This window comes from Vespa mandarinia, chromosome 2 (assembly GCF_050613455.1).
Source record: "Vespa mandarinia isolate Hongniang chromosome 2, ASM5061345v1, whole genome shotgun sequence".
NCBI lineage: Eukaryota > Metazoa > Arthropoda > Insecta > Hymenoptera > Vespidae > Vespa > Vespa mandarinia.
The window spans coordinates 8,615,208-8,632,281 of record NC_140811.1 but is presented as its reverse complement, the minus strand read 5'-3'; the positions used below and the strand labels follow the sequence as shown (position 1 = coordinate 8,632,281).

At 33.1% G+C, this 17,074-nt stretch overlaps 1 protein-coding gene across 7 annotated transcripts in view; it reads right to left on the bottom strand.

Annotated features, from left to right (window-relative positions):
• The window catches only part of Msp300 (Muscle-specific protein 300 kDa), a 77,067-nt gene that overhangs the window by 37,143 nt on the left and 22,850 nt on the right, over positions 1-17,074 (bottom strand). For 6 of the 7 annotated variants that reach the window (XM_085664892.1, XM_085664894.1, XM_085664896.1 and 3 more), the window contains 11 exons: positions 12,021-17,032; positions 11,018-11,668; positions 10,293-10,894; positions 9,559-10,201; positions 9,071-9,409; positions 8,258-8,563; positions 7,975-8,126; positions 3,503-4,310; positions 3,211-3,369; positions 2,748-3,110; positions 2,549-2,659 (listed from right to left, as the gene is read on the bottom strand). In XM_085664892.1, coding sequence (XP_085521018.1) covers positions 2,549-2,659; positions 2,748-3,110; positions 3,211-3,369; positions 3,503-4,310; positions 7,975-8,126; positions 8,258-8,563; positions 9,071-9,409; positions 9,559-10,201; positions 10,293-10,894; positions 11,018-11,668; positions 12,021-17,032 — 9,146 coding nt within the window. Of the gene's footprint in view, positions 1-9; positions 638-2,548; positions 2,660-2,747; positions 3,111-3,210; positions 3,370-3,502; positions 4,311-7,974; positions 8,127-8,257; positions 8,564-9,070; positions 9,410-9,558; positions 10,202-10,292; positions 10,895-11,017; positions 11,669-12,020; positions 17,033-17,074 lie in introns of those variants that run through there. The other variant, XM_035861777.2, reaches the window with a different exon arrangement.

Below are 17,074 nucleotides of genomic sequence, written 5' to 3'. Positions count from 1 at the left end.
GAAACATAGACGTAATTTGATTAGCGAAAAAATGGGCTTTTTATTTATTTAATTCCTTAATTAGACTATACTCTTTAATATGAGATTACAACTAAACTATATGTATATAATGAAGAAATGAAATCTTGATATATTTCATGTAGCCCATTATGTATATAATTTTGTTCAATATAGAAACTTAATTAAAAAATCTTGGTATACTAAAAAGATTGGATCGAACGATTATCAGTGGATAAAGAGAATGTAGAAGATGATTATACTTATTGAACATATTCATTAAATTATTAACCATCATTATATTATCATTATCCTTATCCAGATTGAAATGTGTAGTATAGGACTTCGTCAATACTTTCAATCATCGTTATCAATGAAACAGTCAACGTCAGTTGCATAGATTTTTCGAAAAACCTGATATTCGTGATTTCGATGAATCTATGCGCGAAGACTTGCCGTTTATGGATATTTCTGATAACTGATAGCAATGACGATGACAGGAACATTTGATTACAAGGTAAATTTATCGTCACGGATCCAGAAGCTCTGGGTCAGGAGTGCCTCTTTGAATGATGAGCTTCGTTCTTTCAATAAACGAATGGATTTTATTTTGCAATGATTTAATTTTTTCTCGATAAATCTGTTACATTTGAATTTTGTTAACCATAAATACGCGTAACACGTCGAACGAGCGAGCGAGCGAGAGTGAGAGAGAGAGAGAGAGAGAAAGAGAGAAAGAGAAAGAGAAAGAGAGAGAGAGAGAGAGAGAGAGTGAGAGTGAGAGTGAGAGTGAGAGTGAGAGAGAGGAAGAGAGAAAGAAAATGAGGGAGAAGAAAATATGATATAAACGTGTTATCAGATTTTCGGCACAATTTTGGTTATTTGTGAGATAAATCAAAAATATGGGAATTAATGAGGGAAGCGGAACGATTGTGATGACAAAATGAAAGCCGTAGAACAGCGTATGAGGATCATGATTGAAAGGATAGTGATAGGCAAAAGGTTTGGCAAACAAAATAACGTGAATAAAACAGCTGGTATATACATAAACGAAACAGAAAATAAATAACTCCAAATTATCATACACCATTTGTCTGCATATATTCCGCATATTGATTTGCGTTCAGAGGTCACTTGATTTTTTTTCTGTTTTCTTCTATTATTATTTTTACTTTTTTAAAAATATTTTTTGCTTGGTTTCAAATTCCATATTATATTTAGCAGCGGTAATTCGCCATGTAATTACACGTAAAGCTCTTGCAACGGAAATAACATTTTATCATATAATTCACGTAAATGTGTGTGTACACAAATAAATATGTGCTATGTGTTGCCTGTTATGCACGAATACGAAAGTATTTCGTATCGTATTCCGTGATTTCTTTTTCTACCTAGAGTGCTTATAGTGATAGTTATACAAACACACGAACACGCGTGCATATTTGTGAACATAAAACAATTGTCTCAACGCATAGCGATGTACACACGTGATAGAGAAGTACAGTGAATTATTAAAACCAAAAATAACACAAAGCAAACAAAATCAAGTAACTCCTTTTCTAGTAATATATAAGTAAAATACTTAAACGATTAAGACATATTTCAAAAATAATAAAAAGTAACAATAACAATAATAATAATAATAATAATAATAATAATAATAATAATAATTATTATTATTATTATTATTATTATATATAATCATATTATATATAATATTATATTATATTATATTATATATTATATATATATTATATTATATATATATTATAATATTATATATAATTATTATATATAATAATAATAATAATAATAATAATAATAATAATAATAATAATAATTATTATTATTATTATTATTATTATTATTATGGATACTTATTTGTATCGCATAATGTATAAAAAGGAGACGTGAATAAATATAATTGCTTTCTGATACCAACTAAAATTATATAAGCAATGATATACCACTATGAGTTCTGAAAGCGATAGTGGTGGTTTTTAGCGATGAAAGGAAATCTAGGGTAAAGGATAGTATGTATCTACGATTAAGTTTTAGGGCGGAAAGTAGAGATGGTAGAGAGCCATTAAAGTGGAAATATACTTTGGATTATAACTTTATTTATAATTATTTATAATTAAATTTAATTAGTCTTAATTGTTAGTAATGAAGATTATGATATTCTCTCAAATTTCCACTTTTGGCATTTTTTATGTGTTTAATAAAAAAGAAAATTTCTTTTTTATTAAAATAATATCGCATAGTTTGTAGCAATTATGGTTAATTGTTGCTCGATCGACGGTTAGTTGGTAATCACTACGAGTTAAAAAGTTATTGTACGGATGTGGAAGAAAACGGTTATACTTGATCCGGTATACTGGTGATTTCTACAATAGAGGATTGAGAAGGGTGAGTGCTATATTTGAACACAATGAAACAAAAAGTTTCAGTGATCGATTTTGAGATGGTTTCGAGAGAATACTAATAATTGCCTACTACTTCAGCGCATTTGTGCGATAATAAAAAAATATTTGTGATTTGTTAAACGTACCTGCTGTTCTTGAATAGCTTTTTCTCTGTTGTTTGGTAAGTATGTTGGGCTTAATACTGTCCTAAGTTGCTGTTCCACTTGAACAACCTTTTGTCGTAATTTTTGTATTTCCTGAAATAAAAAAAAATTTGCGCGTTCTACCAAGAATCTCGCAAACGAATAAAAGGATCCATTATCATTAAGAGGTCATGTATCTGACCTGTTGATATTGATCGATCTGATCCAAGCAGAGCTCCAAGGATGCAGTCTCTTCTGTCACGGTTTTATAAAAAACTTCTAATTCCGAGAGTAATTCTTCGGCAATTTCGGTTATTTTTTTGTCTCCACCGATTCCAGATCTGAAGTGTACTCGAAGTTTTTCGATGGATATTTTGATTTTAGTTTTTTGTATTGTTATATCGCTTAGCATTTTTTCCCTAATAGCATGTTGATCGTGCAAAGGCTTTTTCTTATTTTGTGGCGACTCGAGTATCTGCTTAGCCTTTTCTATCCAACTTTTAACTTCTTTCATCTTTCTTTCACATTGCTCCCACTCTTCGCTAGTTTCTTGTAACAAAGCGTTCTAAAATATAAGGTATTTAATAAATCTATAGAGCCCGATCTTAACCTATTAATATCGATATCCTAACGTAAGAAAAAAAGAAAGAAATTCGAAGACTAACTCTTTCCAATAGTTGTCCTTCGACTTGTATTTTAGCTTCCTCTGCCTCAGTAAATTTCTCCGGTAAATCACCAGTGGTTGTTACTTGACGAATATTGTCTAATTCTTTTGCCATGTCGCTTAGATTTTTGTTTACTTGCTTACAGCTTTTTACAGCAGTCTGCAATACGAGATGTGACATACCGATTATCATAGCTAAGAATTCCTACCAATGGATATTAAGAGAGAGAGAGAGAGAGAGATAAAGAGGGGGAGAGAGAGAAAGAATGTCTATTTCGGTCCATCGAACGTACCGAATATTCGTGTAGCCTTTGTTTGGCCTGAACGAGGGTACTGAGTTTGAGTGGTTCTGTTAGGAATTGCTTCTTTTCTTCCGTCCAGACCCTGACAGTGTCGTAAAGTGTAAGGAACCTTTGCCATGCATCCAATGTGTCGCCAACAATTTGTCTCTTTTCATCGAGCAAATTTCGTACTTGTCCTAACTGTTCGCTCAAATCGTTAATTGTTTTTTCGATTAATTCTTTTTCGGCATCGTCTCTCGTGTTCTCAATGATCACACGACCATTTTTCGTTAATCGTTCGAGCTTATCCGTGACCGGGCCCAGCTCATTCTGTATTTGTCTAAGACTTTCCCTAAGTGCAATCGGTTCTATAGACCTATCTTGCACTTTTATTTCAGCTTGTCTTACCCAAGTCTGGATCTCGTCTACGTCGGTCAAATAATCCGACCTAATGGTCCTAGCGCGTTTAAGTTCTCTCTGTTTCTCATCCATTGCTTGTGCGGTTGCCTCAGCACAGAGCTCGAGAGCCGTTAAATACTGAGAAAGATCACTTGGTATCAGCTGCTGGCTAACTTGGTACCGCGCCTTAGTGTTTCCAGAAAATTTCTTTGCAGTCTCAACAAGATCGTCGAGGTGAGACTTCAATTCCTTCACTTCGTTCTCGGCTGTTTCCTGATCAGCGAACACGTAGAGGTTCGTTGCGCTGCTTCGAGCTTCGTTTAAGTCCTTACGTAGTCTTTCGATTTCACTTTCTATACTCTCGAGTTCCTTTAAATTTTCCTCCGCTTTCTTGGATTTCTCTCGTAATGAACCAACAAGTCTGTAATGAGTATATCAATATGTTTCACCTTTCAAATAATGATTATATGAGCCTTGTTATTTTATTGCTCGTGTTTCTCTACATCGATTGATATGAGGAATGATATTGAAAAAGACAAATTTATCGTTGTCGTATTTTCTTCTTGATCGCATTAAAATTAATCGTGTATTATACATATGCATGATTAATGATTTCTATATCGATATATAAGTGAAAAAGCGAGCAGAAAAAGTATAAATGAAAAATGCCTGGAACGATCGGTGGTGGCTTTAAGACGTTAAGTTAGCCGGAACGAGGGACAACAAATTTAGAATCGGAAATGCGTATCGCTACTTCGTCTTCGGCTGGCTTGATTCCCAGAGCCAGAGACGGGCGCGAGAGCTGAGATAGCTTTGGCTAAAAGTAGATGAACGAACTATGTATATCGAACCGAGAGAAGAAAGAGAGAGAGAGAAAGAGAAAGAAAGAGAAAGAGAGAGAGAAAGAGTTTTCAGAGCGACTCTAAATGTTCCGTCCATTTCCGTAATGCTTATGAAAATCTTTTCAACCAAATTTGTCATGAAAAAAATACGTTTCTAAATATTTTAATATAAATATCTTATTCTATTCATAATTATTTATTTTTCGAATAAACGGTTATAAGAGAAAGAAAAAAAGTGTAAGCTAATTTTTAATATAAATCATTGCCAATCAAAGTGGGGTTTTTTATTAATACAGATTCCCCGATTACTAATTTTATTTTTTACAACGATGATGGTGTCTTAAAAAAGTCTACAAGATTATATCATATACTATACTTGTCGTGAAAATCTATTTTTCGAAAGATGTCGGAAATGCCGTAATGCTTATGCGTGTATACGTGCTATGACGAAGCGTACGATATAAAAATAGATTAGATCGGCTAAAGAAGTTTCACAAAATGACACAACAGTGGCAGAAACACGAAGAGCAATATGACGGAATTTAAGTCATATCAGCTTCTTGAATTCGATTTGCATTATCTGAATCGATACAATGTTGTTAACGATCCTTGTTCTTATAATTTATATTCTTCACAACGCAAAAAATTTTTGTAACTTTCATCAACCCAAAATGAGAATATATTCTTTCATATATAAGTTAAAAATAATTTTTTTTTTTATATCGCAATGAATCAGTACCATAGAAATGTTTCTAGATGTTATGTATATAAATTTGCAATTCATAATATAAGTACTTAATATTATTTCGTCGATGATTTCATCTCGTTAATATGCTTTGAATTTTCTAAGAACCGGTGATGTTAACTTCAGCACATGAATAAGTACTTATATAAATCGTAATGTAAATATTTATACTAAATTATTTTCCATATAATTTTAAACAATTAACGATTTCTTTTATTTTTATTCTCTTGGTAACCGTTTAAAGGATGTATATCCACGTGGCATTGCACTGGGATCAAATTTCAACGAAGGGATTCATTGCTGTGATTTAATCAAAAGAACATGGATTGTTTCATCGATAACGAGATACATCTTATTATTGTCAGCAATATAAGTAAATGAAAATAATAATGAAAAAAATGAAAAAAAATAAAAAAATAAAAAAAAAAAATAGAAAATATTTTATGTACTTTCGTATTATATCATATTTATGTACGTTATTAATTTATAATAATAATAATTCTTCCGATATTACACAAATTCTTTTGAAAAAAAAAGAAATCTTTTAAATGATATATCCGATAAAAGAACGAATGTGTTTGAAAGTTCCAACAGCATAGTTTTGATTCATGACGTAAAAATATACCGCACTAACACTCGTGTGTCACGATTCGTGTGAATTTGAAGAAAACGATGATGACATTCATAAAAAAGTATTATATGTATAATCGCGACGGATTATTATTCTTTTTTTTATTTTAATCTTCTCTATTATCTTTCATTTATCCCTACCTCTTTCCCACGAAATATATGTTCACAATTTGCAAAATATGAACCACTAGGCATTTCACCCCCACCCTACTCTCCTTATCCTCTCTTTTCTCCTTCTCTGAAATATATATTAATTCTTGGAGAATACTATGGCGCGGCACAATCAAGTTAAACAGCAACGGTCGCGGTTCGGAACGTTATTAAGGGTACGATGCCATACTCGCGTTGAATTTTCGCCGCTCTGCCTTGACGAAGTAAGTTACAACGCATGCGATCTGGCTTTAAAGGCCAACTCGGCTGGCCAAGAATGAAAACGGAAGACGGGCCATGATGTATGTGTGCCTGTGTCCTAAGAATAATATGAACTAAACAAAAAAAAGAGATGGGAAATGCAAAAGAGAATGGAGGAAGATTTTCGATGAATCGTTTTATACAAAACGAATATATCGATGACTACTATACATTTATATATATAATATATATACATATATATATATATATATATATATATATATATAGCATAGCAATATATATATATGTATATATATATGTATATACGAATATATATATATATATATATATATATATTGCTATGCTAAAATAAGATATAAGATGATTCATATAGTCAAAGAGTATGTAATAATATATTACGAAAGAAAATTAATAAATATTGTATTAGTGCATCGTCACGAATAACGATTGTCGTGCATCTTCATATATCTTGCGTTGGAATTTAAAAATCGGACAGCAATGACGTATCTATGTCTCTTGTTGTTGATGGTATATATATTTTGAGTTTAGGTAATCAATAGTATATGTATTACGTGGAAGACCGACAAATAAACTGATTATCTTTCTAAGAGGTTTTGTATAATTATTTGCAATACTTGTCCTACTATTTCGAATGAAACATAGTGTCTTGCATTCGAAAACATTCGATCGTTGCTTCGAATGTTCACTTAATGCATTGTTATAAGATAAAAAATAACGGTCATCTTAATTCCTCACGAAAATTAGTTTGCCAGAGGCAAAGATTGAACGAATATCGATTAGTTGCTATAATCGCAGCGATTGTAACGCGCGTTTTTCTTTTCTTTTATATATTAAATAGATGAAATATTTGAAATCATTTCTGAAATGAAATATATTACGATTATAAAAAGATTGTATAACAAAAAAGCTGAAGCTAAATACACACTCTTCATGCACATGCCATACTGCTCCTGGACATATTTTGCACTAATATTTTTCGAATTTTCTGTAAATTATGACAATGAAGTTGCAAATAATTATTATAAAATAATAGTATTTCTTGATTGAAATTATTCTAAACGTACCTTAACCATTTTTCGATCACACGATTATTACGAATTGTGCAATTCTCGCGTATATTGCTAAAATTGGCAATGATTTTACTTCTTTTTATGTTCTGGTGCCAGAATTACCAATATAAATGACAAGAATCACAATACGTTTAAACATAGTATAGTACGGTAAAATATCACGAATGTTTCTTGGTTAAAGTCATAACTTATCTGGATGTAGATAATATGATTTTTATCGAGATTATCTGTGTAAACATACATTATTAATATCGAACGTGATATAAGAGTATATCAAGTAATAAACTATGAAACTTTATGTTTAAGTAATTTAATGATTTGGAGTCGAACGAGTCCATGTATGGAGCGTACCAAAAAAAAGGAACAGAAAATTAGATTAAAAAAAGAAATGTCATTCTGACTCACGATTCGACGGATTTTTGAAGATTTTTGATGCGCTCCTCGAGCGCACATGCCGGCGGCTGTGTGAAGGCTGCGAGGTATACAAGTACTGATCCGGCTAATGCTTGTATCTCTTCTGTTGCAGGTCTAAGCTTATCAGCGTCCGTAATTGATGCCTGATAGGAGAATAAAATGATATTAATTAACAAAATTATGTTTCAATTTTTATTTTTGAATATTTAAGAAATTTTCGGATCCCAATTAATCGTCAATTTTGATATTATCCAAATAGAATTATAATACTTACATTCAGAGCTTTATTAATATCTTGTAAATGTTGTTTGGATCGAACTACAGTATCGATGAGTTTGTTCTTTTCCTCTATGGCGTTTAATCGAGCCTCGACGTGAGAGTAATGTGTTTCCAATTCTTCCCAATGTCTTGAAAGAGCTTCAAGAGCGTCTCTACGGCCTTCTAAACCAGAAACAAGTTCTTTCCATTCGGTAGTTATCTCCGATAATTGATCTTCTATTTTCTTCTTGTTTCTAGGATTTGCCAGATGTAGAACTTCTCGGCCGCGTTCGTTTAACAAGTCTAACTCGAACTGTTGATTCTGAGAGAAAGAGTAAAAAACGATATCAGACACGGTGCTTTGCATTGCCAAGCACGACTAACTGGCGGTTGAATAATAATAATTCTGATCCACTGGTTTGCCTTGTGGATGACATCATTCTCAAGCTTGACATCATCGGAGAAAACTTCCGAGTGAAATGTCATTGCACCATTCTGTTTATTAACAAAATTATCCAAACATCACTGACACATTCGATAGTATTCGTCATTAATGACCTCGAGACCCGCTTTATATATGCTATCATCGAATACTTATATAAAGATAAATAATTCAGTATTGCTTTTTTAAGTATAATAAATGCTTGGCATTGACCGAAATTTTTACTATACGTTATATGTAATCGACGATTCGTACTACATTCTCTTTTTAGATTAAAACGACTTCTCTCTCTACTTCTAAGAATTATATTTACATTTTAAATACAGTACGGATAAAAAGTGATGTCATCTACAATTTCGAATATAGGAGTTAAATAATTTCGTTTACCTGAATATCATTTAATGCATGTGTAATCTTTTGAATATTAAACTGTAAGCCGGCTAACGTTGTGACAGGTTCATCCGTGAATCTTGTCCTAGCTATGACAGCACGTACACGTTCCAAGGTTTGACTGTAATCTCTCCAAGTCTCTGCACCTTGTTCCATACGAGCTCGTTGAGATCTAGCCGTATTTAATGTATTCTTCAACAGTTGAGTATGTTGTTGTTGTTCAGCGCTTAGTTCCTCTTGTTCAGAACTATTCAAGGAAGGCCATATTTTATCTGCTGCTTGTTGGATTTGTTGAGAGACCAGTTCGCGAATCGAAGATTCGGTACTAAAGTATATCTGAAAGTACAAAGTAATGATTACTTCAGAAAGTTCATTGATATATTCGTATATATCAAAGTAAATTCTATAAAAAAGTAAATTCTTTTTTAAAGAATTTTAAGAATTTTAAAGAATTGTGAGTTAATATAATTCCATCGATTACTCACTTTGTGTTCTTCCAAATCGCTAAGAATATTCTCAAAATCAAGTCCGGTTTTATCACTTTCAAGTCGAATCTTAGCTTCCTTAACCCAATAATATAATTTTTCGGCTAGTTGGGCATAATTTAACCTCATTTCTAAGTTACTTTCAATATAATTTCCACGTTCCTTCATTTCTCTGGGCAATGAAGTTAATAAAGACATCGCTTCACTAAGCATTTCTTTCAGAGATCCTGGCATGCCTTCCTCGTGTCGTACAGAATCTTTCAAAGTTCGAATTTTGTCTAAGTATTCGTTTATGCTATCACAAAGAATTTTGTGCTTATTTATTTCCTCTTCCACACTTAACGGATTTCTTTCCAGAAGTGGCCTCGACTTAACTTCTTTTTCCTTGCTCTCTATCCAATCTAAAATATTAGCCAATTCATCGGCTAATCTTCTATGTTCTGCTGCAGCTAGCTCATGTTGCTCCCTTTGTGTTTCTACGGCTCTTCTAAGACCCTGGAGTTGTTGTTTAAGTGTTTGCAATTGCTCTGTTATAATATTTCTATCAACGGCTGAACCTTCAGCAGCTATTTGTTGTCCTTTGTCTGTAGCACTTGCAAGTGTAGCTTCACATTCTTGTATTTTTAATATAGCATCATCATACCTGTTAAAATGAATATTATTATATATATTATTTATTTATTTGTAATAAATAAAGAAAAACTGTATTTCATAAATATTCAATATAAAAATACCTTTTGATTTTGTCCTCTGTTGTTTGACCAGATTTTTCAATATCTCGAATTATTTCAGTATACTTAGCAATGAAAGTAGTAATTTCACCAACCAATGCTATAAATTGTTGCCGAAGAAGTAATAGTTGTCTTAATTTTGCAATTTGTGCTTCTAGTGCTCTTATAAGATCATCTTGTTGAGCAAGAATATTTTGAAGATCGCCGACATTAGCTGATTGTAAACCGGACAATTTTGATTTATTGCTCTTAAGATCATCTAATATTCTTTCATAAGCTACTAACATTCCTTCAACATCTTCAATACGTGCACCAATCGGTTTATTCAAATCATGAAGTTCTTTTTGAATATCTGCCATAAATTGTACTGCTTCAGCAACACGTGCTGCCGCTTTTTCAGCTTCGTCAATTTTTTTCTGCAGATTATAAGCCCGTTCATTTATTACATTAGCCACTCTATCGTGAGCTTCTTTCATACATTTTAACTGTTCACTCAGTTCCTGTTTATCTGCATCACTGATAGTCGGCAAAATAGATTTTCCTTGTTGAGTTATTTTTTCTATATTATCTTCATATTCTTTGGCTTCTTTCTTTAGTCGATCGTACTGAAAAAAAGTCGTAAAACAAATTAATAAATTATCATATGAAATAAATTGAAACAAAAAAATAAATAAGAAATAAATGCATGTCACAAAAAAGAATTCTAACGTAGAAAAAATAAAAAATACCTTAGCAAGCTGTTCACGAAGAACATCAACGCTTGACGTTCGTAATTCTAACGAAGTAGCAACTTCTGCTTCATTAATCCACCGCTGACATTTGTCCATTTCATTTTCGAATGATTTACGTCCTTGAAGAAGATCGTTAAGGGATGCTTGCTTTTCTTTACCTTCTTTCTTCAGTTCTTCATAATCTTTGTTTAGATTATCTAGTAGAGCTTGTAATCGAGCACTGTCTTCTGCATTACATTCTTTCAACATATTGTGTCCCTGTTTTATAATATTATTTAAATTTCCTTCATTGAATGATGCAATTTCAGATTCTAAACTGCTGTGCTGTGTAATTTCCTGTTCAACTTTCGAGGCTTTAAGTGGAAGGTATCCGCTAAGCTTCTTTAATTCATTACTCTTATTTTTGATCCATGTACGAGCTCGTGCAAGATCAGTTTCAAATTTGTGACATGCATCTACGGCGGCACTTGCAATAGAAATTTCTTCTTGCAAAATGGTGCGTAATTCAATATGTTCTCCACGCAAAGCCTTAGTATCATCTTCTAATTGCTGTTGTTCACTAATCTCCAATTCATTTTGCATATTTCCAACACGTTTTTCAAGTGTGTCCACTATCATTTGTTTGTTTTCAGCTTCTTTTAATATACCCTGGAATGGCATGTATGATTTATGTTAAGGATATATTTAATACATTTACCGTCAAGTGTATTTTTGACTATGCTACTTAAATTATATTATATTAAAAAGATAATAGGATATTGAATTGCACAGAAATATACAATGATGTGTAACATATTTATTTGCCTGTCCCCCATTGGTGACGGTTGCGGAGTAAGTAAGGGGAATACGAATATTATAAATGAAAAGTTTAGTGATTGTCAACAGTGAGGACCAGGGCAATGAATGTATTAAGAAACAATACAAAAATCGTTAAAATTAAACTTAACTATATTATATTATGAATAACTGAACTAATTTATTAGAAATTATTGTTAATTACCTTAAGAATAAGCAATCTTTCTTCTGCTTGTTTACTTTCGTATCCAAGAGGCTCGGTTAGTCTAGCGTGTTCTTTTTTCTGTTCAATCCAATTTCGGTTCTCTTCGATTTCTTGACGAGTTGCTTCGATACCTTGAGCTGTCATATCTAGAACTTGCGTTTTTCTTTGCAATTTTTTACTTATGTCCGTGTATCGTCTTTCTACAAACTTGATCTGTTCTTCGATTTGTTGTGAGTCCAAATTACTAACAGAATCCATTACTTGATCGCCTAATTTCTTAACTTCGTCCATTCTGTCTGCACCTTGGGATTCAAATTCACCGATGATTTCTTTTATATTTGAAATTTTTTGACCGATTGTAAAACCACAACCCTTTTCAATACCATCAGCTTTCTTTGAGAGAGTATCAAACCATGTTTGAATATCTTGCACTTGATTTCTATATTTCTGTATTAGATCTTGTGATGCCTGTTTACCTGCAATGGCATCAGTCAATTCTGCTTCTAATTTATTTAGTCCATCTTCAACTTCCTGTATTTCCGGATGTGACGCTAATTCTGTTAAAGCACGAATACGACGTTCATTAACATTTACTAACAGCTCATTCATTGTTTGTAATTCAGCCTGTGCTGCCTCAGCACGTAATTTTGCTGGCCTGGATTTCCATTCTGCGCAAAGTGCTCGTTGCTGATTTATCCACATACATAATGCATTTTTCTGCCTAGTTTGTTCCTCGAGATCGCTTACTATTTTTGTCATATTTGTTAAGTGTATTTGCATTTGATCGATAAGATCTTCCAATCTCGTTCGAACTTCAACTTCTCTAGGTGCAATTTGAACCGGTGGTGCATCTAAAGGACTGCCAGGTCTAGAAATGCAAGCTGCTGCTGCTTCGCAAGCTTCGACTGCCAATGCGAGACGCGTTTTCTCAGTTTGTAACTTATTATGTAATATTCGTGCCTTTTCCAGACTTTCTTCCGCTTCGGCAAGAGTATCTACGGGAGCTTCTAATTCATGAGCAATTTCAGGTTGATAGGAATCTAAATTTTTTGCAATACTTTCCAACGTATTTTCATATTCTTGGAATTTCGTTAAAGAGTCTGCTAATCTACCTTTTATTTGTAATGCAGTGTTTAATAAAGAATTGTAACTATCTTGAACATTTTGTAATTGCGTTTCTATGGTGGTTTTGATTTCTTTATTTACTACTACATATTGATTGATTTGTCCTTGACCTTTAACTTTTAAATCATCGATTACCGTTTGATATTTTTGTATTTCCATTAATAATGACTCATGTTGTTTCATTTGAGCCATTGTTTGTTCTTTACTAATTATATAGAGTGAGTTATGAGCCATTAATTGAAAAGATATTTGCAACAGCCATTTTTCTGTGTCCTGTAATGCTGCATGATATGCATTGTATTCTTTCATTTCATCTTCTATCGATTTTTTCCTCTTGTTGACACGATCACCTAAAACTTGCCACTTTGTCAAAAGTTCTTTTGATCGTTCTAACGTTATGTTATTTTCTGCCCAGTTTGATAATTCACCAGCTTCTTCCATTAAATTATCCAGGTCAGTTTTTTTACTATGAACCGTTTCTTGTATGTGTTTGTATCGCTCAAGTAAAGTTTTCATTTCACCAAATTCTCCCTTCGTACTTGGTAGATCTTCCGTTGATACGTAAGTTTCATCTAACCATTTCTTAAATTTATTATATGTTTCTGCATGATCCTCCCATCGGCTAAGGATTGATTTCACTCTAGCTTGATTCGTATTTAGATCCATAGTCAACTGTTCCCAGTTTGATCTTAGATCAGCCATATCAGTTCGTAATTGATCTTGTTGTTCTGGTAACGCTGTATTAATGGCTTTCACGAAAGCATTTTGTAACGTTGATAATAATTGTTGGCCTTCGGTAATTTGTGAAGCTGCAACCTTAAGGATTCCTAGTTTATCCTTAGCCCATATTTCATCACCAGTTCCAACACAATCTTCCACAGATTTCTGTACGGAGTGCAACCAATCTTCCATTTCTTTTTTAGCTTTCAAAAATTCAGTATGATCTGATAGATTCTTTTCAACTTTGGAAACCAAACTTTGTGCATCAGTGAGTAAGGATGTATACGCCGATTGCAGTTGTACTGTTTTATCACGAGCTAGGCTCCAAGTACTCATTTCCAATAAAGCTTCGCACTTGTCATTTAGATCTTCGAGAATAGGTTTTTGTTTAATAGCTTCATCGACTAATTGTTTGCACCGTCCTAAATCCGATTGCGTTTTATTATCTTTTGATTGTTCATCGATTACTTTCTTCTGAAAACAATCAATCCATGCTTTCATGTTATCCAACGCAGCTGTAAATTGAGACCACGTTAATATACAATTATTAAGAGTTTCATGCGAATCGTGACACTGAGATTGCAGTAACGACCAATCAGTTTGCAATTGTTTTACGTCTTGCTTGATGGAATCTTGACCTTCTGTGCCAGTAGTAGAGATTACAGCATCCCTTAATTCAATTACTTTCGAGATTAGCTTATCTCCATTTGGTAGAGAGAAAATAATTTGATTCACTTTGTTTTCACGTTCCAATACCTGTCCTTTATCTCCATGAGTATCGCTATGTTGTTGAAGTTCGAGTTTTGTTTGACGTATCCAATCAGCAGCTTCGTTATATGCTTGTTGAAATTTCTCGTGATCCTTTATCTGATTTTCCAATTTACCTATTTTATCGGCGATAGATTGTTTAACTGCTTCATACTTTGTGATGGTCGACTCATAAGGACTTCTCTGTATAGTTGAATCTTCAGCAAGACGCGTTTTAAGTCGATTAACAGAATCACTATGACCTATTATATCTCTTAAAATCGTTTTGAATTTTTCTAGAAGAGCTCGTTTTTCACTGAGATCATTTCTATAAATTTCTTCAGCTTGAACTTTTCCTTCAATTTCTTCGATCCAATCTGTGATCAATCTATGAATTTTGTTCAATTCTTCAAGTACACCTGCTCGTGCCGACAATTTTTGTCTAGCAATTTCAACGTCGGCTAACAATTTATCGAATTCTGCTTTAAGATTTTCAGTATCTTCTTGAATTTTTACCGCACCGTTCTGTTCGGTGTTCATAATAACTTTTTCCTTTAATTCCAAAGCATAACGCAATTTATTTTGACCCTGTTCTAAAGTTTGCCGTATGGTTTTGCACGTGTGTAATTTATTATTAACTTCTTGCAAAGTACTAGGAATCTCCATACATTCTCCTAATTTGTTTCGAGTTCGTTCAATCCAATCTTCACATTCTTGATGTAATGTATTGTGTTGTTGATGTTCTTGATAATGTAATTCCAAACGTCGCATAATTTCTTTGGCAAGCGATAAGAGAGCATTATATTTCGTTGTCAATTGAGTAACTGCATTTGAAATTCGTGTGTCGGCACAGGTTTCGACCAACATTTGGGCTTTCATATTCAAACGATCGAGTTCCTTTTGCCAATCAAATAAAGTTTGCAAATGAACTTGGAATTGTTCGAGTACGTTCTTCTTTTCTTCAAGACTGTCCTGTAACTTATTGAAAGATTGTACTAGTTGTTCGGTTTGAGTTAACCATTCCGCAGCTTCAGAAAATTGTTCTTCATACTGAGTCCATTTTACTATAGCCTCTTCTAATAATGATTTTGTAGTACCCAGTGAGTCTACGTAATTGTCATATTCGTCTTGTAACAAAGCTACTTCTTCTTCGATAATTTCTTTATCCTCAGCATCAGCGATTTGACAAGCAGCATTACCTCTTTCTAAAGCTTTCTCAAGTTTTTTCTGTCCTTCTGAAAGTTCACACTGCAATACCTTCAATTGAGTAATTTTGCTGGCTAAAGATTCTTTATCACCTGTAGGTTCCGAGCATTTACCTAATCTTTCTTTTGCAACACGTATCCATTGTAAGAATTCGTTACCACTATCAATGAACGCTTGATGTTGTTCAACGGTTTCTTTCTGTTTTGCATAAAGTTCTTGGGCATGCTTACTTAAAGTTTTATATTTAATAGATATCTCTGTCGCTGGTGTAGCTTGTCGAAGGTCTTCTGCTTTCGTTGCTACTGATTGTATCATCGGTTCGAAGGCAACGATGTCTTGTACGATACTATTAGTCTGCCGTAAATTTGCTTTTCTCTCGCCAATCGCTAAAGAACTCAGACCAGCTGAACCTTTTTTAGCTTTGGAAACTTTTTGTTCCCAAACTTGTTGCAGTTTCGCTTCACGATCGTTGATCCATTGCTGCAATTGCGAGTAAGAAGAGCTATAGTCAGCCCATTGTAGAAGACTAGTTTCTAAATGTACTTTTGTTGTTGATATTTTCTTAACTAAACGTTCCCAATCATTTTGTATATCTTTCAATTGTGAGCTAATTTCTTCTCGACCATCAGAGCGTGTGTTTCTCATCACTTTTTCCCCACAATTTATTGTCAGATGAACTAAATTCTGCCCTTCTTCTCGTTTCCTTAACAATTCTTGTATTTTGTCTAATCTATTTTGCAATTCGTTGCGACTACTGGTCGATGCTGCTTCTGTTCCTTGTCTTATAATCTGCTTTGCGTTTTCAATCCAAGCATGTGCCTTTCCGAGATAAGCTTCGTAATTTTCGTGCTGTGCTAAATTAGTCTCTACTTTATTTAACACATCTTTAGCAAGATTTACTTGCACTTGATACCGTGAATTTAAATGACGAAGTTGATTATTAACGTAAGTATCCAGATGAGAAGAAAGCAAACCAGAAGCTGTTTTGTTAAACTTGTCGATTTGTTCTTGACCTTTCATCAAATTGTTTAATATTTCCTTGACCTCTTGTACTTGCTTTTGTTTTTCTTTAACATTAGGTAACAAAGCATTCTTCTGCGCTTTAATAAGAATATCAAATTGTTGCAACCAATCGCTAAGTCTTTCATATTCGTCCTTGTAATCGCGCCATTGACTGATAGTAGATTCTAGTTGATCCTTTTGCTGTTTGATTTCTGTACATAATAAATATATTTTAATTATTACAATATCTAATA